Raw genomic sequence first — 25788 nt, forward strand, 5'->3', positions numbered from 1 at the left:
CTAATAAGCACTAGGACATTCTTCTCTTATGCTGTACTTTATTTGATATTTACTGTCTTGTCCCCATTCTGTCCTTGCAAATATAGCTAATAAAAGGCATAGTGTCACCACAATTATGCAAATAATTAACTATGATCCTATTTGACTGTTATGGTTTCAACCTCCTTCAGCAATACTGGATCATACATTTATAACCTTAACTAGGGAAATGACTGACAAGTAATGGATATGATTGCAACTTTTACATATTGGTTATGAATGTGATCCTCTGGAGGAAGAGGCATGTAGGATGAAATAAATAACATTACTTTTAGCATTAATGGCTATAAGACAGATGATATTTTGATCGTTCTAAAATCTGCAAAGCCTACATGAGGACCAACAGCATTTTGTATGAAGGCTAGACAGGGGCCAAGTATTTCAATTCATGTCAATAAGAAAGACTGCTTATCATTATTATATTATCTCAGCAGAAACAACAACGGTCTACTGTGTCTTCAGAATATTGCTCATGTGTTAGTTATCTCTGGTTGGTCTTCAGCACCATCTGCTAGGGATCACGTTTATAAGACCTATGATTGATATGCGCCATAGTGTTTACATTCACTGCAAAATATGCATAAGCTATGAGAAATATTTTTGACAATCTGGGCTCTACAGTTATGATGAAATATGTTCAGTGTCAACATTCATATCAAGTATTTGTTTCTTTGAATGATTAATTTTCTACCCTGATGCAAAATTATACCGTAACAGCTTTTTAAAAAAGATGAACAAGAGATTGTGAATTATCACAGTTTAACGACATTTCCTTCTGTTATGCTGTTAGTATCAAGCATCAAGTATAAGTACACCATTATGAGTCCCAACCCTATCTTATTGGACTTTATTTGGGGGTTGAAAAAATAAAAATTTATTTCTGAAAGGTTTATCAGAAATCGTACCTGCTCACTTTAAAAGCATGGCAGAAATGGTTGCTCTTGATTCGTAGATGTACCGTGTTAAAGAAGATTTTGGCATCTAAAGGCACTTAGAGTAATTAATTTTGCTATTCCGTCCCAAGGAGAAATTCTTCTCCACTTTTACTGTGTCTTGTTTATGACATCTTATTGATCAAAGAAAGATTATGCTCCAAGATGAGCAGAAAGACAAGGTGTACATATTGTCATTGATATGTGAAAAAGCAGCCAGGTTACTGTGTTTCTTTTCCTTCTAGTATATTGGGTTAGCTTTAGCTCAAGGGAGTCTCCAACACAGCATCTGAGCATGTCATCAACATACTTGTTATCACTTTCACTATCAAATAGAAACACAGCAGCCTACCCTACAAAATATGGTGGTGTTCCAAGTAGCATATTTCTGACAATAATTTGTATAGTATCCTGGGCCTGCATTGCACTTTACAGGCAAATAAAAGACAAGGACCCTGCCCTGTGGGACTAACAGTTTAAATAAACATTGCTGAGAACTTTTAATACTGGCTCTTCTGTGACATTAATATTTGGTGGCTTCTTCATTTCAGACATGGAAATCACAGAATCATAGAATCATAGAATATCAGGGTTGGAAGGGACCTCAGGAGGTCATCTAGTCCAACCCCCTGCTCAAAGCAGGACCAATCCCCAACAAAATCATCCCAACCAGGGCTTTGTCAAGCCTGACTTTAAAAACTTTTAAGGAAGGAGATTCCACCACCTCTCTAGGTAACCCATTCCATATGAGGAAGTCATTCAGTGATTCTGGGAACAGTCAACAGCTTGACCAATTATCATAGTAGTAGTAATAATAATTAATTAATCATAAATTCATAGAAACCAGAGGTGGAAAAATACATCTTAGGCCATCCAGCCCATCTCCATTCTCGGGGTTATTCTCTAATGGACATCTATTACATGTTTGACTAGTCGAATGTTAAATATGCCAGGCAATGTAACTCCCCCCCTTTCCTTGGCAAGACTATTCAACAGCATTTTAGGGCCTGATCCAAAGCCCATTGAAATCAATGGACAGACTTCAATTGACTTCAGTGGGCTTTAATTCAGGCCCTAATATTTTATTGTCAGGGATTTTTTTCTTGGTAATCAGGGTAAAATTTTCTTCTTTTGACTGCTAGTTATCTACGTTTATATGCACTGGGCATGCAATGTACTCAACTAACTGTTGCTCTGAGAATCATACATTTGAACTTCCTGAATTTTGTACATATACAATCTAAAGAGTAAATACACCTCATCAGAAATTAGAAATTTCAATGAGAAATGGCAAAAACAATTCTGTGGAATTTTTTCCCCATTTTTCACCCAACTCTAACCATAATGTTGCTTTTAATGTATCTATAATGTTGCATTTTCCTTTTTAAAAAGAAAATAGAATGGTGCTACTAAGTCCAATCAAATAAACATTATTGTAAGAAATTTCCAGTGCTATTTAGGAGATGGGGGATATCATGCAAAACTAGAACTGGATGTGCAGTCTAATAATGATGATAGATTCAGATCAACATAGGGGAGACTTATGGTGTGGAATGACTAGCTAAGATGAAGAGAGTGTTGGACATAATATATAGCTTTCTTTGTATTTGAATGTGCTGTATTTATTTGCATATTTGGAGAAGCACAGAGAAAGCTGGTTCAACATACACAAAGCAAATATGCACCTAAGGGTACTGCAAATATTGGGAGTGGGAAAGCATTCAGGTCTCAGTCCTGCAAATATGTAATCATGTGTGTAAGTATTTGCAGGATTAGTGTTTCAGTAACCTTGTGGGAGCAAATGTGGGCTTGACAGGGACAGATATTTACGAGTTTGTCTAGAGCAGCAGAATTCCTTGAGCAAGTCCTGATCATTCCTTTAGCAGAAAGTTGCACACTGTATTTAAACAATGTGCAGCTTCCTGCTGCTTTTGCTGTCCATGTTTCTACCTCAGATTTTGGCTAATATGCCAATAGTCCGTGTTCTATTTGTGAACAAAAGTCATGATTCTGCACTCTGATCATCTACATGGGCAGGTCCCTTATGCACAGTCAGTTGGGCTCTGCTTGAGGTCAGGGTTCTGTCCACATGGATCAGATTGCAGGATTGGGGCTTAAGTCCATAGATTTACTGAAGTTCTAAAAAGTAGCCAGCTTTTAGATAGGACTGCAAAAAACAGTCAGATTTGACTGTTCTTTCCACACACTGACATCTCAAACACATCTGAATGGAATTTTAACAATCCCCACCCCTCACCCCACCACACCCTCCTCACACAAGTTAACTTTTGAACTGAGTCTTAATGTGAGAAATTTCATCCCAAAAAGTAATTTGTGGGGAAAGTTATAAGCAACAGAAAATGGCACATATATTAAAAGTGGCTTTTCAATGCTACCTATAGCATCATTGTCATAAAAGTGTAAAAATGAGCTCATTTTCAGTTGCTTCCTTCCACAGTGGTGAACGTAATTTACAAATTATCAAATAATGTAACAAAACTGGTCTTAGAAGGCAAATCCTTCTTCTTGCTTGCAAAAAATAGTCCATTTCCAAAAATAATGTCATCTCTCTTGTGTGCTACTGGTACATCTTTGTCTGAGGTCATTGCCCAAAGACAGTTAACTGTTGATGAACACAGTAAAAGAATCATAAGTTTCATGAATATTAAAGAAGCTCCTAAATTATATGCCAGTAGAATCAATCTTTGATTAAATGAATTCCTAAATTAATCACACAGAATATACATATTCCATATAAAGAAGATTTTTTTTTAAGTACACAGGTATGTAAACTGATGTGGTTTTGCCAGTCAGCTCAAAGTACTTCATCCTGTAAAAGGGATCTACACTGGCAGAAAGTTCTTTTGCAGGATCGGGGCCTAGCACAGTAAATGTGCCCTCGGAGATTATATTGAGACCTTGTTTAAGCATTTAATTTCAGGGGATGGGAGGATTTGTTTCACTTTGTGAGTTTGAAATTTCCTCATAAAATTAAGATCTTTGACATAGCATGTGAACATGTGAAATAGCATGGCTCCTTCACATTTTTAGTAGGGCCAGTATTGGCAACCACAGTTGCCAACTTTCACGTGGTAAAAAAGCACCCCGACGTTCACAATAAGCCAAAAATAAAGCTAATCCCATTTCAAAACAAGGCCAAAATAAGCCAATCCCTAAGAACCACAACACTTTATTTGACTAGATCCCGCCGCATGCAGTCTGGGACTGTGGTGGGCCTGCTGTGCACCCTGACTGTCTCCCCCCTTTGCCCCTGCTTGCCAGGAGCCGATCAAAAAAAAGAAGCAACAAGCTACAAGACAAACGAGCAACAAGCTACAAGACAAAAACTAGCCAACAAGCAACTCACAAGCCAATTAAGCCAAAAACAAGCCACATTTCTGCATTTTTTCACGGGTTTGGCATGTCTGTTGGCAACATGTTTTGAACCAGGAGTAGTACTTAGTAGTAAAGAGAGTAGGATTCTCTGAGGTACAGGCAAGTGTTGATGTTGTGAACAACCAAGCAGCCAGGTAGTTAAGTCAGTTGAAATATAGGTGATGGGCAGAATTAAGGTAAAAGGGGTCTTGAAACAGAATATGAGAAGACAGGGAGCTTTTGGTACAAAAGGAAGCAAAGCAAAGGCGATTACCCCCAACAGCAGAGTGATGGTGGCCCAGATTTAGGAATGGCGGTGAACTGGGCTTGAGAAGGAAACCATTCTTGAGCCGGGAATTGGATAGGAAAAATGTATTTAGAAAATGATTTAGTTAAATTGGTGCAATTTCTTTGCGTAAACTAAGCCTTTGAATCAGAGTGAGATGAGAGCCATTTGAGCAGAGGAAAGGGGGTCATAATGAGAAACAGAACTGGACCAGAGATATTTCTAGTCTACTATCTTGCCTGTCACAGTTGTCAGTACCAGATGTTTTAGTATACGGTGCAAGGAAAACAACCCATAATAGGCAGTTGTGAAATAAACTATATGGGAATTAATTCCTAATCCCTCTCAGTTAGAAGTTAAGTTATGCCCTGAAGCATGAAGATTTATATCATTTAAAAAAAATCCTTGCTAATTTAACAGTGCATGTTTTTATAATCCATATGAATGGATTCTTTTTTTTACTTCTCTTCAGCTCTTGGTCTGAATTATATCTTTGGCAATGCATTCTGCAGGCTTAATTATGCTCTCAAATTCACAGATAATATCAAGGGATGTAGACCCGGGAGATACCGCCAAAAATGTGGTGTCTGCAAATACATTAAAACTGTAATTTTGTGTATTTATATGCAACAAAATTTGACAGTCTAGATTCTATTTTCAGTTTCACCTATGCAACCCCACCCAATTTATTGTGGTTGTGCAGGGATAACTGAGCAATATTTGGTCCAGTAACTTCAATAATATGTCTGTCTTTTACTCTGCATTATATATTTCATCCCAAAGCATCCCAGGCCACTTCTAGAACTCAGAAGCTGTTTAATACCATGCAGCAGCACTACAGAACAGTTTAGAACTGGCAGTGGTTCAGTACTCATTCAGAGGAAAGAGTGCCACCTACTGAATCACTAACACCACTTCCATAAATGCTCCTAGCATGTTCACAAAGAACTCCTACCCAGTAATGCATCTGACCTATTATAGTTTAATTTGAGGTAATTTTCATGTGGGGAAAGCTATTTTTTATTTTATGTTTTTAGACATATTTATGTTTAAGAATAGCAGAACATGTGAACAGTTGGAGTTCCTAGAATATTCTAAAGTTCCCCCATCTTTATAAATTAATTTTCTTTTGGCATTAAGAAGAAGGTTTTTTTCTTATCCCAATCATTACATATCTATGTCTGTATCTTTGTTTGCCTGAATCGTAAATACATCAGTATATTTTTGTATGTTTTCCTCTTCAAATTACATGGATCATATGCCTTTGACGTTAATCATAAAAGAACAGTGGACAGTATAAGTATAGAATAAGGATAGAATCTGGATAACCTTCTAAATCGCGTCATGATATAACGGTGAACCACTGAAGGGAAGTCTGGGAAGATGGAATCAAGAAATACTTCTGTCTTTCATAATATTTTATTCCCTTCACAAATATAGTACTCATCATCTTAATAACAATTTAAGAAAGAATAAATACACTTTTTTTAACCCATATAGTTGCCCCAGAAGATCCTAGCAGAAAAGTAGATGGTGATACCATTATTTTCTCTGATGTGCAAGAAAGATCAAGTGCTGTTTATCAATGCAATGCCTCTAATGAATATGGATACTTGCTGGCAAATGCATTTGTGAATGTTTTGGGTAAGATCAATCTTTCATTTTTCATCTGTAACTTAATTAAGAGTTGTTGATTAATAAATTTTCCTGATATTGTTTAATTTAATCCAGACTTTCTGCAATGGTAAGTAACAGAAAAATATTGCTGATTAAGTCAACATAAACGTTAATAAAATAAATATTTTATATTGCAAGTGATTATGAATACTAATCAAACCCCTATATTACACAGTTCTTTCTTCTCCTTCATATATGGTCTCCACAGAGCCCCACTGTAGGGGTTGCATGTAAAGAGTTAATTAGCACTAGGTTTAAATTAATGTTTCATTTTAATTTTTTTAATGTTCCGTTAAAAAAAATATGTTATCTTGATCCACATAAAAACCGGGACTTCAGATAGTCTTGAAAAAGGTAAAGGACACTCAGCTAAAGCCTGCAACACCTTTAAGATCTTCTCAAAAAGGATCCAAAAGGATTTTAAGACGCTGTTTCAGATGCTGCTCTTGCAAGATGATCTGGTTATGCTTGAGTCAGGGAGACCTTCTCCTAAGAAAGTATCTCCAGCCATGAGTAGTATGGCCTTCAGTGCCTCCCTGTGAGCTTAAGCTTGTTGTAAAATCTGAGTTGGAGAGAGGTCACCTTGTAAAGCCTCACCATGAGGAAACAACAGAATCAGTTCCAAAGGTCAGAGTTCAGCAGATGGAGCCAAGGACAGACCCTCTTTCGTTGCAAGATGCCTCAGAGGAAAGGAAAGGTGCTTCACCAAAGAGTTTAACCCCAGATCCTGGTGTGTGCAGCTTCCCTGTACCCAGGGGTTGTAGAACATCCTAGTAATTGTGTGTTCAAATCAGTTATCTGCATTGGGGCAATGATATTTGCCCCAATAGACCTTGCTTCCTTTTTTTGAGCATTTTCTGATTTAGTTCTTCCAGTGAAGTCATATGCTTCGGTGCCTATCACTATTGCTCACTGAAAAACAAGAAGGAAGTATTTACTTGTAACAAGGAGAGTCCCCTGTATTACAGCTTCTACAGACTACCAGCAGCAGAGCTAGATAGCAGAGCTAGATAGAGCCCCTAAGTCACCTCAGAGGGAGATATAAATGTGTAATTTTATAGGCTACTCCTGATCTTCGTAATCAAATATGCCGTCTATATAGATAACTAAAATAAAATGTGTTGTGTTGTCTTTTTAGCTGAGCCACCAAGAATTCTGACTCCTGCTAATAAATTATATCAAGTCATTGCAAACAATCCTGCGTTGCTAGATTGTGCTTTTTTTGGTTCACCTGTGCCTGAAATTGAATGGTAAGTCATTGTGTATAAGAACTTCTGAAGAGGCATACACTTTCCTTGAAAGCAATCATTTAAATGTTTTTTGTTATTCTATATTTCTTTTTTTTTTAAATAAAGTAGGGTGCTCTTTTTTTAACATGCACTGATTACAATATTGATACATTAAATTATTTATGTAATTTAACATTTAATTAAATTACTGATAGTTTCCATTTTAAATTTCACTACATGGATTTACTTGACATCTGTATTTTCTTATCCAGTACTCTAAAATTTGCTTTTCTCACACTAGATATGATTGAATTAGTGCATGATATTGGATAATGATACAATTTTTAATATAAAGGTTTAAGGGAGTAAAAGGGAGCATCCTGCGCGGCGATCTTTATGTTTTCCATGACAATGGAACTCTGGAAATTCCTGTGGCACAAAAGGATAGTACTGGCACATATACCTGTGTAGCAAGGAATAAATTAGGAAAGGTACAAAATGAGGTCCATCTAGAAGTCAAAGGTAAGAAACTAATCATTGTTGTAAACCATTTTAATCACAGTTTAACCCAGAATTTCAAACAATTTAAATGTCTAATAGCAACTCTAAATTTCAGATCCAACAATGATTATTAAACAGCCTGAATACAAAATCATTCAAAGGGGTGGCCAGGTTTCCTTTGAGTGTACTATAAAGCACGATCCTACCTTAATACCAACTATTACATGGTTGAAGGATAATGGTGAACTGCCAGATGATGAAAGGTACAGATAAATTATTTATTTTGTTTTTTGTAATTGTATTTTTAAATTCATTTTTGTTCATGTTTCTCCTGTTCATCTGAAATGTACAAGCCAACATATGTTGAGTAACTTCCACAAGAAGACTAATCAATAACAACATCAGACCCATGTTTGTCTTTGCCTAAAAGCCCATCCTAGTACAGTGGCAAAGTGAAGGCAGCAATTAGAAATGCAAAAGCAACATTTAACCAATGGAAAAAATGGAAAATAGCAATCAAAATAAATTAGAAGTCTGAATAGTAGAAATTTGATAAGGGAAGCTAAAGACATCAGGGACAAATCCATGGTTGGTGCTAAGAACAATAAGAAAGAGTTTTTAAAAGTATATTAGGAGCAAAAGAATTCATAGCAGTGGTATATGCCCATTAATAGATAGAGATGATAAAATTGTTTGTGATGCAGGCAAGGCAGAAGTGGTCAATAAATATTTCTGATTCTATATCTGGAAAGAAGCAGAATGATGTACTTGTATCACATCAGGATGATGAAGTAATTTCTAGTCCATTAATAACTAAGGACATCATTAAACAACATCTGCTAGAAATAAACATTTTAAACTGAATGGAAAAGTTGCACCCAGGAATCTTGAAAGTGCTGTGTGAGGAGATCTCTGGCCTGCTGATATTCATTTTATAAATCTTGAAATACAAGGGAAATTTCAGAAGACTGGAAGAGTGTTAATATTGTGCTGATATTCAAAACAAGCAAACAGGATGACCCAAATAACTATAGGCCAGTAAGCCTGACTTCAATCCTGGGGGAAATAATGGAAGAGCTGATAGAGGATTCAATTGATAAAAAATAGGAATATATAATTAATGCCAGTCAACATGGTTTTATGGAAAATGGATTATGTCAAACAAACTTGATTTCATTCTTGGATGAGATTACAATTTTGACTGATAAAATTAACTGTGTAGATGTAATATACTTAAACTTTTGTAAGACATTTGATTTAGTACATGACATTCTGAGTAAAAAAAATAGCACTATACAATATCAAGACAGCACATATTGAATGGGTTAAGAAAGGGCTAGCTGACAGATTTTAAAAAGTAGTTGTACATGGGGAGTCATCATCATGGTGGTGTTTCTAGTGGGGTTTCTCAAGGATCATTTTTAGGTTTCATTCTATTTAACATTTTCATCAATAATCTGGAAGTAAATATAAAAACACTGCTAATGAAATTTACAGATGACACAAAGATTGGTGAAGTGATAAATGATAGGACAGGCAGGACAGTCATACAGAGTGATCTGGATTGCTTGGTAATCTTCAAACAAAATGTGTTTTAATATAGCCAAATGCTAAATTAGACATCTAAGAACAAGGAATGCAGACCAAATCTAGGGAATGGGGGACTTTATGCTGGAAAGCAGTGACTCTGAAAAATATCTTGGGGTCATAATGGACCCTCAGTTGAACATGAGCTTCCAGTGTGATACTGTGGCAAAAAGGGCTAATGCAATCCTTGAATGTATAACCAGGGGAGTGGTGAGTAGGAGCAGGGAAGTGATTTGACTTCTGTATATGGGTTGGTGAGACTGGTACTGGAATACTGTATACAGTTCTGGTGTCCGCATTTTAATAAGTATGTTGAAAAATTGGAAAGGGTGCAGAAAAGAGCCACAAAAAATGTTTGAGGGCAGGAGAAAATGCCTCATAGTGTGTGACTGAGATCTGAATCTGTTTAGGTTTTCAAAAATAAGATTGAGAGATCCTTTGATTACAATGTATAAGTACTTTAACAGGTACTATAAGTACTTTAAAAAATACCTGGTACTATAAGGCTCTTTAATTTAGAAGAGAAAGGAATCCCAAGAACCAATGGCCGGAAGTTGATGCCCAACAAATTCCAATTACAAATAAGACACAAATTTTTAACAGTGGGAGTGATTAACTATTGGAATGAACCAAGGGAAATGAAGGATTCTCCTTCTCTTGATGGCTTCCATTGAAGATTGGATGCCTTTCTAGAATATGTGCTTTGGCCAAACAAAGGTTATTGGGTTCAATACAGAGGTAACTGGATGAAATGTAAAGGCCTGCGAAATAGAGGAGGTCATATTAGGTGAAGTTATGGTCCCTTCTGCCTGAAATTCTAAATCACCACAGAGAGAGTAATTTTTCTGTTCTTGATCCAGAAAACACTAGAGCTTTGTAATCATGTGGCCGACTTTAACAACTTATATGAGAATGGAGGACTTTTCTGTTGAGAGCATCCTAGGCTAAAACTCTGCATTTAACTGCAAGATAACTACTGTTAAATCATACTGGCAGATGAGTGGGAGAAGGAGCTTGGAAGCTAGGAGAGAGGAGGTCCTATAGGGAAGCCCTAGCAACAGTCAAGCTTGGGTAGGGTTCTTAGGCTGAAGTTTATATTATGCTAATGTTAACCTGCCAATACAGACAAATTCCACAAAGTAAGTTCTTTGTTCCAAAAGTGAAAAGCATATCTTTGTATGGATTTGGTTGTGGTGGGGTCTGCCTATTAATGTTTCTAGCAGATTCTGTCAGTGTTTACCCTACATTCATGACCATGCATGGGTGAATCATTTCTAGGATCCCAAACGTGATTTGGGCAGAAACATTGAAAGGTTTTATTTTAAAAAGTTAAGGCAAATAGTATATGCAAATATTCCACAATTAGGCATATTACACAAGTACACGTAAGACTTTGCAATTCACTTTCTATGAACTTTTATTCCAGTAAAACTGGATCAAACAAGTGTTTGAAGAAAGCAGCTACAAAAGATTAGCAAACTCAGAATAAGTGAATTCATTATAAATCTGATCAGATGTTCACAGCTCTAGTTGTGTGTTGTCCTGTCTTGTCTTTTGGAGGACATCAGTATCCTGTTGCAATGACAGTTAGGATTGAAGGCTTCTGCTAGCTTCTGAGTGCAAAAGCAACACTTTTTGGTGCTACACATTTGCAGATCAGAGGTCCGAATCAACTGCTAAGAGAGGTGTCGTTCAGAAAAGAAAACACATTTGAATACTGATGTTACCTATTAGTGAAAATGTAGTTGTAGTGCAAATGTTGAAGATACATTAAGCCATGGAGATGTTGCTAGTACCCACAAAAATATTAAGCCATCATTAAGATTTGGTAATGTTTATACAAAACTTTATTATAACAATGAAAAATCCATGATTGACTGTATTGTTTACAGGTTTATTATTCATAAAGATAGTTTGGCCATTATGAATGTAACTGATAAGGATGATGGAACCTATACATGTATAGCAAATACTACCCTGGACAGCGTTTCTGCAAGTGCCGTACTCACTGTTGTTGGTAAGATTGCTTTTAAAATGTTGTAAGGGCAAAGCTGTGTTTGTGTTGTATAAATTGTTAAAGCAGTATTAGATTTGATATGATGGACACTAATAGAGTTTGATAAAATAAAAACACCCCAATTCATATATGCTCTTTGGGCATTCAGTTCAATTTTAAGATAAAAAATAAATGATATTCAATCTTGCCTATATTGTCTGATATTTTTTAAGGTAGTGTATGAAGCAGAAGGTAAAATGTGAACCAGCCGTTCTGTTTTTTTGAACAGAAAGTAGTGTCTCCAATGGGACAAGGTCAATCTCATAGTAGGTGGGATTTTACCTACGTTGCAGTTGACCAATGACTCTGCAGAGTATTTCAGCATCAACATCGGTTGTCTTGAGGTTCTTGTCAGCTTCTGCAGTTGTATTCTGCTTCAAACAAGTTGAACAATATGCTTGTTTAACTTTCACTCTTGCTTCCAGGATTTTTGTTAGACTAGTTTTCTTTCAGTTTAGCTAGGCTTCCTGTAATTAAGAAATAGCTATGAAGTCCACCAGCCAGGAACTGACGGAGTGCAGTGTACTGTGGATATGCCTCCAGCGCATGCCTTCTGCTGACTGGGGACACCAATTGTGGGGGGAATCAATACCCACATAAGGAGATCCTGCTGCTTACCAGCACTCTTGTTCAGCTCAGGATCAGTCCCCAGGAGTTTAAACTCTTCTAGTAGCTATTGGCTCTGCTCACTGAGTGTTTGAGAAGGCAGCCCTACTTCCTTTATTTCTCTAACCAGCTTTACTTCAGTCCAGTATCTCTCCTCTCCCTCCTTGTAAGTATCTTTTCAATATATAGTCTGTGTGATTCTTAGCTAGAGAAGCTAGCAGGAGTCTCAAACCAAAATCTACGGGTGCTCTAACATTCTACAGTGGTTTTCATAACTGTTCAAGGGTGAGAGAAGCAAAATGCCAGTTTTAGTTGTTATTGACCTTGTCCATATGAAAAATAAGGGTAAAAACATTTGTCTGTGTATGGGTCTTTTACTATATTTATTTTCTTGATTTAATTTTTCATGTGAAAAAAATTGGTTACTTTATCTTTCTTGCAAAAAATAAAAAAATATCAATGCATGATTTAAAATTGACCATTTCTTGTAGCAAAAATAACTTTACTTTATTATCTCTAACAAATGTAATCTTTAACTATGTGTAAAATCATGTTTCTTTGGCTACTAATTTTGATTAAATCCTTTATATTAATGTCCTTTTCAGCTGCTACCCCAACTCCAGCTATCATTTACGGTAAACTAATACAAAATCTGTCTGCATCATCTACCAAACATATTTCACACTTTTGCCTCTTGCAAATTGTGTCCTCTTTGTTTTTGTTTTTTCCGTTTCATGCCTTTTTACCAACTTTTGTTTTTAAAGCAGAAGAGAATTCTGTGCAGTCATACCATTTTCTTATTAGCCATTTGTTCAAACTGTTTCATTACTATAGTATTAGCCTTTGGAATTTTACACGAAGGCTATTTTAAATTATTTGGGAGTATACAATTTATAGAAAATGAAGTTTTTAAACAATTTTTTTAATTTGTTGTTTACAGTATCATTAAATTTCTTCATACTAAGTACAGTAATGCAATATATTTTCTGTAATAATTTGTAATACAGTACAAATACTGGGAAAAAAAGTTCAGCAGTGTCCTGAAAGCCCACATCAAAAACAAGTATAGGTCTGATCTTGCATCATTTAAATTAGAGGGAGTTTTGCTGTTGACTTCATTGAGAGAAGCATCAAGGCCTTTAATTCTAGCTTCCACAGTGCAGAAGCATAAGCTAAACCAGGGGTAGGCAACCTATGGCAAGGCACGCGAGCTGATTTTCAGTGGCACTCACACTGCCCGGGTCCTGGCCACCGGCCTGGAGGGCTCTGCATTTTAATTTAATTTTAAATGAAGCTTCTTAAACATTTTAAAAACCTTATTTACTTTACATACAACAATAGTTTAGTTATATATTATAGACTTATAGAAAGAGACCTTCTAAAAATGTTAAAATGTATTATTGGCACGCGAAACCTTAAATTAGAGTGAATAAATGAAGACTCGGCACACCACTTCTGAAAGATTGCCAACCCCTGAGCTAAACAAACCCTGAAAATCTAATTGTAGCAGTTTACATGGCCCTAGATAGGTATTTGCAATGTCAAAAAGCATCCTGTTGTCTCAGTGGAAAGGGGTCCTTAAAAGTGACCCAAGAATTGATCTCATAAATGTTTTGATTTTATTCCATGCTGGAAATGAAATCAGACTTTATTACCAAGGTTCTTTTCTGCTTCTCATTAACATTTTACATGAATTTTAATGTTATGGCATAAGAGTGCCTAGATTTTAATCTTTTACAATATCCTGAATAAGGTGTTTAGTTTACTATCATATTCTTTGAATTTGCGATGCAAGGCAAAATATGGTACTATGGACCTGATACTGCAAACACTTAAAAATGTGAATAACTTTATTCACTTTAATAAGTCCCATTGACCTCAATGGAACTACTCCGGTCTTTCATTCCAAATGGTTATTAATATAATGAATAATTTTCAGCAATTTTGGATGAACAATTTCATAATTATGCATTCAGAGTATTGTATATTAACAGTTTAGTTTATATTTTCAGGCTTCTTAAAATGTGTAGGTTAAAAGTAAAATGTCTTTGTTTTTCTTATTGCAGAGCATCTTTCTTAAATTGACGCATGAAATATTTGTAGTAATTCTGAAACAGTTTCTTTTTAATATCTGCGCTTCTTTATTTTCCATGACCAAATATTTTATTTCATATATAATATTTAGCTACTCATATTCATTAGTCATTAACTGAACGTGATGCTGAACCATGCATTTCATATTTCTTTGCTTTTCATTACGGTAGCTTTTATATTGCAAAACAATCAAGCATAGAGTTTCCATCAGTAGTATTTGCTTGTTACAAATGTATTTAGAAAGTTCCCAGCAACATCAGTTCTTATCCATTCCATTCCAATTGCATGCAAATGGCCACTAAATCATATCTGCATAATGAAAGTAGATCTCTTTATTGTTGTGCTTTTGGAAAAGTTTTGGTTGAAATGTGAGAATTGTTGCCAGGAAGAAACTCTTTAATCTGTTTTATTTAGTTACTACTGTATGTATTTATTTGGCTTACAGATCGTCCAAATCCACCCTTTGATTTAGAATTAACAGATCAGCTAGAAAGAAGCATACAGCTGTCCTGGATACCAGGCTATGACAATAACAGCCCCATTACAAGTATGTTTGGTTATATTTACTGGAACAAAAATTCATTGTTTTAATTTTTCAGATTCCAAAGACTTTTGAAATATAACTTTGTGTAGTAAGATTAGCAAATACATTCTTTCGTTGTTATTATTATTTACCAGTATTACAGTGGTGCTCAAAACATGTTGCATGCTATTCAAACATATGGAAGGACACATTCCCTGCCCCAGAGAGTTCAGTCAAAAGCCCCTAATCCTGCAGTCCCAACCAGTAGCACAGACACTTGCATCCATGTGAAACCCCTTTTAAGGGCTCAGTCCTGCAAATACATACAGGAGTAAATTTTTAATCATATGTGTAGCCCCATTGAAATAAAGTTACTCCCATACATTTTTTGAAGGTATGTGCCCTTAAAATCTTAAACTAACCTGACTGTGCGACAGTTGAATTTGAAAGCTCATTGGCAGCAATATCTTTATGTGTTATTAATCTTTGTTGACAGAAAGGCTTTAACATCCTCAAAATTATAAACCAGATGGTTTTTCTGATCTTTTCAAAGCCAGACTTTTGACAGAAATAAACATATTTTGGGCCCCGGAAGCAGTTCATTCAGGCCTAGTGCTTGGGGTGTGCTCCCCAGTCCAGTCTCTATTCCAGCAAACAGGAGCTTGCAGGTTTCCAGGCCAGACTCTGTTGTGTCTCTCATTGGGGCCCTTCTGCACTGGCTCCCTCCCCAGCCACTGCTGCTCCCCCGTAAGTCCCACACAGTTTGCACTCAGCTGTAACGTCCAGCAGTCACAGCCTGTTCCACACATGGAGCTGTGTTCAGTTCCCACAGTTTCCTCTCCGCATCCGATTTCTCTGCAGCTCCTGGCTTGGCAAGCAGCCAACACTTCCCAGTTGAGCCCGGCCACTTCCTCATTCAGGACCCTTCCCTTTACCTGGCCAGGAGAAAGGGGATGTGCAGTGGGGAGTGCTGACGGGAGTTATAATCCCTGCTTAGCAGGTCCATCACACTACATATACAATTTCAGATGTTTTCTCTCAGTGCTTATTTCTGTGCTGAAACTTCATCTATTGTTTCTTTTTCTCAGTATGGTATTTCTAAGGCTCCTGTTGTGGCAGTATCCAAGCAGCTAAGACAGTTACAATAGAATTATGCTTACTTACAGTTAGAATGCCAAAGAGTAATGTTTCCATTACATTTCTTGCTAAGGACTGCTTGTTCAGTTTGTTCTCTAACTTATTTATTATAATTTCAAGTTTATTTTAAAAATATTTAGTGTAGATTAGATTGCTGACTTATGATTATTTCATTCATAAATGACTGTGCTAGTCTCTGATGCCTAGGAATGTTATAGTTCTGACGTATAATTGAACTCAATTTTTGTTGATAGATTTTGTCATTGAATATGAAGATGGAATGCATGAACCAGGGGTATGGCATTACCAGACAGAAGTCCGTGGGACTCAGACAACTGTACAGTTAAAGCTGTCTCCATATGTTAACTATTCATTCCGTGTAATAGCTGTCAATGAGATTGGTAGAAGTCAGCCAAGTGAAGCATCTGAACAATACCTAACAAAAGCTGCAAGTAAATAAACACTACCATTTACCAGTAATCAATTTACTCTTTAGATGCCATTGAATGATTTAGAATTCAAAGAACAGTCGGGCCTTACTCAATTATAAATATTTAACTTTTAGAGCCAGATGAAAATCCTTCCGGTGTTCAAGGGATAGGATCAGAACCCGATAATTTGGTGATTATATGGGAGGTAAGTTTTTTAGCCTATAAGTAACATTTTCTAGAAAATAAAAGTATCAACTTTGAACAAATTAATAGATGTTATAGTTGATGCTTGTTTGAGACAAAATAAAAATCCATTAATTTGTCTGAACCTTTCCCCTTTCTTAAATAGGGGGGAAAATGTAAATAAATACTCACAGTGAGAAACATACTTTCAAAGGACTGTTTTCTCCTTGGTTAATTAGTGGTTTCTCCATCTTCCTGACAAACTCATTAATTTAGGATAACTTGAAGAGTTTTCATGCATTAAGATTAAAATATATACATAGTATCTTAGATCAGTTAGCCTCATAATGTTAGAATGGATTCAGATTTAAATCCTAACTCTTCACTAAGCTTTATTATAAACTAAATTATCATTATACCTTCCCACTTCAAGCTGTTTGTGGACGCATTGTACTGACACTTACAAGGCAAGAATTCTGATTCTGTTTCTAAACACGGATTCCCAACTACCCATTACTGCAAAGTCAGCTTCCCATTACAGCTTTGAAAAGGTTCCAGCTCTCTGGGAAATATGATTTATAATAACTTCTTTTAGCTCTTTCGTAGTAGCTGTCTTCCACGACTGAAGAAAACTGACAACAAGAATATATTTACATCAGTTAGCTTGCATGATTAAAACACTTAGTGATTAGGTTCTCTGCTTTTCAAAACATTCCAGGTGATATACGAATGCATTATTTCATTTTGATGCCAGGGTAACTGAAATTACACCAGCATAAAAATGAAACAGCATAATACAGAAGTTTCAATAGCATTACACTGGTATAAAACTGGGGGAACCACATGGTGAATCAGGCTCATTTTTACACCTTTGTTCTTCTTTAGAAGCCTATGATTTTGTTATTATCCTGGATTGCTCTTCTTTACAAATGTTATAAAATAATGTTAATGCATTCATTTCTTTTTTTTTCATTTTAGCCTTTAAAAGGTTTTCAGTCCAATGGACCAGGTCTTCAATACAAAGTCAGTTGGCGTCAGAAAGATGTTGGTGATGAGTGGACTTCTGTTATAGTTGCAAATGTTTCAAAATATATTGTATCTGGTACACCAACCTTTGTTCCATATGAGATAAAAGTACAGGCTTTAAATGACTTAGGATATGCACCAGAACCTGCAGAGGTGATTGGACATTCTGGGGAAGACTGTAAGTTTCTCAGACTGACTGACTTGTACTAATTAAAAATATCCAAATACAAAGTCACAGAGGGATTGAAAAAAAGCCATTGAAAATTTGTGGGAGGGAATTTTTCTCTCACATAATAAATGAAAATTGTAAACTTCAAATCTTTGGAGGATAGTCAGAGGCTTCATAAACCTCAGCGGTATGAATATTGAGGCCCACTTCAACAAACAGTTGTTAAATGAGCCAACAGTGTGACCCATTCCTTTATGAGTGTATTATCTGTTCATATAGTCTCTGATTATAATCTGGGATTCGTTGCATCTCTCTCCCACACAGTACCAATGGTTGCTCCAGGCAACGTGCAGGTGCACATTGTTAACAGCACATTAGCCAAGGTGCACTGGGACCCCGTTCCACTAAAAACTGTCCGAGGACACCTTCAAGGATACAGGGTAAGTAATGGTAGAAGCTTTTATATCCTCATCTATCAAAATAAAATTCTCTTAATGTGTATATGTGTTTGGGAGGGAGGTAACTGCAATTTAAAATGAGTATTTTAGGTTTTTTATTATAGCACAATTTTGGTTGATAATTTGTTGACATAATATACTTAAGACAAATATGTAAGGCAATTAACTTATTCCTGCATGGAATTTTGGTTAAAAATAATTATCACTGTGCAAAATCAATATAGCCCATATTACAAGGATTAAAATCTGATTATCTAAGTGTAGCGCCCTTCTCCACCTGGTTACCTCCTTTAATGCCAATCCGCTTACAGGTTTTGATGGACAGGTCTGGGTTCTTTTGGATCCCACCACCCACTCAGCAGGGTGTATCTTCTTTCATTTTTTCCTATGAAATTATTTGGCAGTGCCTCCACCCTCCTTGCTCCTTCCTGGCAGGGTCACCAGGGCAGCGTGGGTGGAAAATTCTAGCTACAGAATAATCCCCACTTACTTGCCAGATAGTTGGAGACTTCCAAGAAATAACCCAAACACATGAAAATATATTCAGCACAATAATTATATTAAACGGGAGACAAATACAACATAACAGGGTGAAACACTATTTTTAGGGTCACCGGTGCCCACACGGAAAATACCCGTGACTTGATGTAGCAAATGTAAAATTTGTGTCCCGTTGGTACGCATACTTTGCTGGGGCCCTTGATGACCTATAACCACAAAATTCTTCTCTGCAGTGGCTTAGCAGTGTGGCTGACTGGGTTCAGTACAGCCCAAAGGACTCACAAGTGGGAGGAGGTGGTAAATCCTTCCACAGGTGTAATATGCAGCAGTTTATAAAATCCTCAAACCCTGACTCTGTGGCTTGAGGACACAGTTCAGGGAGTAGGGGGTCCCCAAAACAAATTCCCTGACTAACTAAAAGATGGTGCATTCACAAACTCCATGAATGATCCTCAGGTTCGAAGATGACATTGGACTCCTCAGTCACTGCAGAGGGGCTGTTGTCTGCTGGCAGGGATCCTCCTCAGGCAGGAATCAGGCTGCGTCCGTCCCAGGATTTCCCCTCAGCACAAAGGGGTGCAGGGCTCAAGGTGTAGGTTATACAACTACACCTAACATCCAAACTGTAGCCTCCTAGCCCAGCCTCCAGTCACACACTCAGCAGGGAGCTGCCCTGGACTAACAGACAGAGCAGAGCTGACCATGTGGTGACTGGTCTCACCTAGGGAGCTGGAGGGCGAACTCAGCCTGGCTGGGGAAATTTCCCAGCAAACGCTGCAAATTGGGAATCACCAGTGGGGAAGGAAAAACCCAGCTGAGGGATCTGCTGTCAGGTCCCTAGAGGCCTGTTCTCAGGGGGAACCCTGCATGCAGGCCTGGGTCTCACCAGCTCCCCACACAGCCAGTCCTGTCCTTTTCCTGGCTGGCTCCAGACTGACTACAAAATGGCTTCTCCCTGGGAGGGCCTGTCACTCCCTATTGGTTGCTGGGCGGACTCTGAGTCTGCCTTGGCTCCCCCTCCCTACCAGGGACAGTGTGCCTCTCCCTGAGCTGCCAGCAGACAGAGTCCCAGGAATCTAGGTAATCTCCTTGGGGGTTACAGGTTTCAGAGTGGTAGCTGTGTTAGTCTATCAGCAAAAACAACGAGGAGTCCTTGTGGCACTTTAGAGACTAACAAATGTATTTGGGCATAAGCTTTCGTGGGCTAGAACCCACTTCATCAGATGCATGGAGTGGAAAATACAGGAGCTGGTATAAATACATGAAAGGATGGGAGTTGCCTTACCAAGTGTGATATATGCCATCATGTGCCAGCAATGCCTCTCTGCCATGTACATTGGCCAAACCGGACAATCTCGACGCAAAAGAATAAATGGACACAAATCTGACATCAGGAATCATAACATTCAAAAACCAGTAGGAGAACACTTCAGTCTCTCTGGTTACTCAATAACAGACCTAAAAGTGGCAATTCTTCAACAAAAAAACTTCTAAAACAGACTCCAACATGAAACTGCAGAACTGGAATTAATTTGCAAACTGGACACCATCAGATTAGGCCTGAATAAAGACTGGGAGTGCGGAGTGGTTGGGTCATTACAAAACCTAAACTTAATTTCCCCAATACTAATTTCCCCCTACTGTTACTCACACCTTCTTGTCAACTGTCTGAAATGAGCCACTCTCATTACCAATTGAAAAGCTATTTTTCTTCCTTTGTTATCCTGCTGTTGTTTGAATTGTCTCGTTCGACTGACCTCACACTTGGTAAGGCAACTCCCATCCTTTCATGTATTTGTCATCTGTGGGGCTCAGTAAAGGCTCAGTTTAAAAAGGGGGAATACAGGGAGTGGGGCGGTGGGGCTCCTGTGATAGTAGGCCTTGGAGCAGGGTGATGGTATGGAGGAGAACTGAAGAGGATCTGTGGGGAGCAGGGGAAGTTCAGGTAGAGAGACACCAGGTTGCAGAAGGACACCAGGGAAAGAGGCCCTGGATGGATCTTACATCTAGTTGGCACTCTCAAAAGAGCGGGAAAAGCCTGAGCAAAGTCCAGGAGGGTTGAAGAGTGTTAGCTAGAGAGGACAGGCCCTGAGAGGAAGGGTTGTCACCAGCTAAAGATTGGGTCAGAAGACTCTCTGGTTTTTATGTGGGTTTTTTTGGACTTATGTACTGCAGAAGGAGTCGGACTGTTACATGAATCAGTGGGAGGGTTAAGTCACTCCAAGAATTGCACAGTGTTGGCAGCTGTGTGGTACGTTGAAGACCCAGGATAGAAAACTGAAGCAGGGTGTCTCCAGCAGCGTGCCATAAGGGGTATTCTCAAAGACTGCATTCTGCAACAATCTGGAAGAAAATACAAAATCATTACTGGTAAAATTTGCAGATGGCACAAAATAAATGGAGTGGCAGTCAGGAGTAAGACTTTTGGATAACACTGCATTGCATGGTAATACTTCCCAATAGTCCTAGTCCAGCTCCCATTGAAATCAATGGAAAGCCTCACGTTGACTTCAGTGTGGGTTGGAGCAGGCCCAATCTGAATAACTACTTCACAAAGACAGTGCACTTCAAATGTCATAGTTATTTGTATGGTTTACAAAGCAGTCAGTTACCTTTCGTGAGACAACAGCAAAGTCCTAAAGCGAAATTCAGACCTTTCTGGAAAACAAAATGACTTCTATATTAGGATTACTGCATGTATTTACTGGAACTGATTTCAAACCTTTTGGTCATTGGATGTGCAGCATTACATTAGGAACGCGTACACGGCTCAATGGAGAAGGTGTGCCCAGGTGTCACATGACTGAGAGCCAGCCAGAGAATAGAAAGTCATGTGGGTAGCTGCAGTATGAAGCAGGTTACACCCAGCTCACCCTTGCACATTTGCAAAATGGCAAGTAGATCAGGCCCCTAGTTAATACCATTGAGTGCAGTGAATCATTCTGATTAAATACAAACACACACATTGTTTTAAGTGGTGCTGCTCCCCTTCTCCCTATTACTTTAATTCATTTTCCTGGCTGAACTATAAATTATGTGAATAATACATCTCTATCCTGATATAACGCGACCCGATATAACACAAATTCGGATATAATGCGGTAAAGCAGCGCTCCAGGGGGGCGGGGTTGCGCACTCCGGTGGATCAAAGCAAGTTCGATATAACGTGGTTTCACCTATAACGCGGTAAGATTTTTTGGCTCCCGAGGACAGCGTTATATCGAGGTAGAGGTGTATAACATATTCTCTTTGAACTTCGCATTCCCCTACCAAATCACCTTTTCTTCACCGATCAGAGCTCTGGCACCTTGTATTGCAGAGCCAGCACTGGTATGAAGTAGTGATCCTGTCAGTTTCCAGATGAATAGACCACCTATTTGATCTGTTCTTAGTAAGGTTGTTTTGCATCACCTGGTAGAATGTCCTCCAAGTTCATTTCAGTCAGAGATAATTTTCAGCCTGACTGCTGACATTCCCATACTAAAGTGCTTTCAGAAAAGTTTGTAACTTCAACATTTTTGAAAATTTACATGTCATGACTCAGCCCTGGTTTAGCTTTGATTCTACTACTACCAGCAGGAGTTGAAGCTAAACTGGTCAGGAGGGTGAAAATTAGAAGCATTTTTCAACACTGAACCTGTGTGAAATGCTCATGTGAACCAAAATATTAGTATATCCTTGTTTGGGTTTTTTTTTCTTCTTTTTACTCTAAATATTTTTACTTCATATCTTCCTCATAGCAGATTTTATAACACTTGTAACTCTCCTTCTCTTGACCAATCTTTTTAGGTCACATTTGCCACATATTCTACATGCCATTGGCTCTCATTTCTTTCCTGTTCTGTTACCTAATAAACTTCGGATTTGTAAAAATGCTGCCAAGCTGTTCAGAACAGATGAAAAATCCAAACTGATTACAACCTCGCCATAGGCTAAACACTGATTGATTTACTCATTCTGATCATAATACTTTTGTAGGAGTACTACAGAACGGAAGAAGTTTCAAGGTGTTTCAAGAAATGCTGTTGCATGAATCTGATCAACCAGGGTTCAGTTTGTTGTTTTCCTACCTCAAATTCTGCCAACTGCGTCTGTTCAAAACTGAAGGGCATAGAGTTATCCTTTCTATTGAAAACCAATAGAACCAATCTCTTTCCTTCAGAAGGAAGTCTCTTGCTCTGTAGACACTCTTTTTATATTGTAAGTCTTCCCACAGTACCTTATGCTGGAATAACAATATTATCACCTGCAAAGTAATAAAAACAAGTAGATCCTGTTATTACTATAATTGAAATCATTTACAGTTGATGTAATTGAAACTAAGATCAAGCTACATGAGCTTGATAAACTTAAAATCCTGATAGCAATATATATAACCCGATCCCTGACAGGATAGCATGAGACTAGCACCTTTAAGTTCACCCCCTAAATAAACTAAAACTAAAACAAAGTAGAAGTCACAATGATAAGAATAAGATTCTTAACCAAAGGCACCTGGTATTGCATAACAGATTTCTTTGTCTAAATGGGCTTTCCAGGACTAACGAAGTCCATCATTTCATATTCTTAATGGGTAAAATCCTGGCTCCATTAAATTCAATGGGAATCTTGCCATTGACGTCACTGGAGCTAGGATTTTACCCCATAGACCTTATTCTAGTAATTTTAGTGTGGGATCACACTCACAGTGGCCCTGCAAAATAAATGTTGATATATTTGAGGGTGATGTTCCTAGGAGTAACACAAAATTTTAAGGGGGCAAATTTTAACACTCTCTGGATAATTGTTTTAAGGAGACTGAAAGGTAAAGTAAAAGGTGCCAAGTAGAATCTCAGTAATTATGCCAGGGAAGCTCACCTTCATTCTGGGAAAGTCTGAAGCCTCTTATCAAGAGAAGAGTGACACAGCACTAAAACAAATATACTCTGAGGGGGATTAAACCATCACATTTGTTAAGTCTGAAAGAACACCATTAGGCTAACTGAAATTTTTTGAGTAGTACTTAGCAGACACCAAAGAGTGTGCGTTGCTAGAGACACCCGCCATACAGTGAAAATCTTGACCTTTTGCTGAGTAAATGAATAGAGGTGAATCTCCAGCTCTGTCAATCCAGTTCCTTTCATGAGCACCCAGGAAAAACATGACGAGAATAAGAAAGGAGAAGCGCTTGAAGGAATTGGGGCTGAGGTATTCAAAACTGGGTTCATATTCACCAGAAAAGGACAGAGTAAGAGACTGAATTTGCTCAGCACCTCACCAGGTCAGTTTCAAGAGAGCACAATAGTTATTTGCCGTGTGTAACATTCTAAAATTTTGAAGGTGGATGTCAGAAATGCCCTCCCCAGCAGTCAACTGTGAAAGAAGGGGGGAGGGATAGCTCAGGGTTGTGAATTCAATCCTTGAGGGGGCCACTTAGGGATTTGGGGCAAAAATCAGTACTTGGTCCTGCTAGTGAAGGCAGGGGGCTGGACTCGATGACCTTTCAGGGTCCCTTCCAGTTCTATGAGATAGGTATATCTCCATATTTTAAAAAAAAAAACTTTGAGCGGACAGCAGGGGAAGTAGGCAGTGTCTATTCATGGAGGGAGGGTGGCAGACACAAGAGAACATACATTGCTGGTAGGGACATGTTCTATTTATTTTGATGGAATATATGGCTCCAAAGAGTCAAAGGTGTTAACAATGACGCAGTCACTGTCCACATTAACATTGTTAAACAAGGTCCAGAGTTTACTACACAGAGGCCTGCTTAGACCCATGGCAAACACACTGTTAAAAATCCCTTTAACCTTTTATTAAAGATACAGAAAAGGAAAAACAGTTAAAGTGTTTGGAATATAAAATATTAACTAAGGCTTTCATTTTAACAACCTCCCTTGTTCCTGTTCCCTTTCCCTTTAGCTGGAGTGAGTTTTTATAAGGAAAAAGTCCTTGTTTGACCATCTCTTAGATGGTATTAAAGATTATAATAACTGTCCTTTTGGGAATAAAAGAAGTTTTTGGGAAAAAGGAGCTGAGCTGGAGCTTTTGTTATTGCTGCTATTGTTAAAGTCCAATTCTGTTTCATAGAAGCAACCCAAGACAAACACACAGTGACGGGGCAAGGGCAGATGGCTATAGAAAAGTAGTGGGAGATAGATATATTAGCCCCAGGTTAAACAAATCCCTGGATAAGTAAATGGCAGCTGCTCCAGGTCAATTAAGACACCTGGGGCCAATTAAGAGCTTTCCAGAAGGCAGGGAAGACAGCTAGGTTGATTGGGACACCTGAAGCCAATCAGGGGCTGGCTGAAACTAGTTAAAAGCCTCCCAGTTAGTCAGGTGGGCATGCATGTCAGGAGCTGTAGGAGGAAGTTGTGCTGTTAGAGAGACTGAGCAGTACATACCATATCAGGCACAAGGAAGGAGGCCCTGAGGTAAGGGTGAAGTGGAGCTTGAGGAAGTGGGGGCTGCTGTGGGGAAGTAGCCCAGGGAATTGAACATGTCCTGTTCCTAAAAGGTCAGCTACCATAGCTGATACTATTAGGGTCCCTGGGCTGAGACTGGGAGACAACAGAGACTGTGCAAGGGAGGATAGCTTCTCCTCACTTCCCTCGCTGGCTTATGATGAAAATGGCTCAGTAGACTGTGACCCTTGTCTCTAGAGAGAGAAGGGTTAACTGGAGGGTCACAGTGAACCTCTGAGGCTAGCGAAATCCATCAGGAAACGCAGGACCCACGGAGACAAGGACAACACACAATAGGGAAGAGAAAAGAACAGCAAAGATAGAATATGCAGCTTATATCTCTCGTGTTGACTCTCATTTGCATCCTCTTTGCTGGAGAACACAGGCACAATATGAGGTGTAACCAGCCACTCTGAGACCTGACAAACTTGTATCAGCATTGGGCTGTTTAGGCATTGCTTTTAGCTGTCTTTCTGGTCACAAGCTTACAGCAGTGTTGCACAATATAGTCTTTGCTGGCTAAGAGACTCCC

General features: G+C 38.2%; 1 protein-coding gene across 4 annotated transcripts in view; it reads left to right on the top strand.

The window, feature by feature from the left end:
• Positions 1 to 25788, top strand: part of NRCAM (neuronal cell adhesion molecule) — a 117909-nt gene that overhangs the window by 40374 nt on the left and 51747 nt on the right. For all 4 annotated transcript variants that reach the window (XM_029910824.1, XM_029910823.1, XM_029910825.1 and 1 more), the window contains 10 exons: positions 6133 to 6276; positions 7448 to 7559; positions 7894 to 8060; positions 8155 to 8302; positions 11519 to 11643; positions 14828 to 14929; positions 16297 to 16494; positions 16608 to 16678; positions 17635 to 17860; positions 18176 to 18291. In XM_029910824.1, the coding sequence (XP_029766684.1) occupies positions 6133 to 6276; positions 7448 to 7559; positions 7894 to 8060; positions 8155 to 8302; positions 11519 to 11643; positions 14828 to 14929; positions 16297 to 16494; positions 16608 to 16678; positions 17635 to 17860; positions 18176 to 18291 (1409 nt within the window). The remainder of the gene's footprint in view (positions 1 to 6132; positions 6277 to 7447; positions 7560 to 7893; positions 8061 to 8154; positions 8303 to 11518; positions 11644 to 14827; positions 14930 to 16296; positions 16495 to 16607; positions 16679 to 17634; positions 17861 to 18175; positions 18292 to 25788) is intronic.

Source organism: Terrapene carolina, unplaced genomic scaffold (assembly GCF_002925995.2).
Source record: "Terrapene carolina triunguis isolate 2854851 unplaced genomic scaffold, T_m_triunguis-2.0 Scaffold68, whole genome shotgun sequence".
In the NCBI taxonomy this organism is placed as follows: Eukaryota; Metazoa; Chordata; order Testudines; family Emydidae; genus Terrapene; species Terrapene triunguis.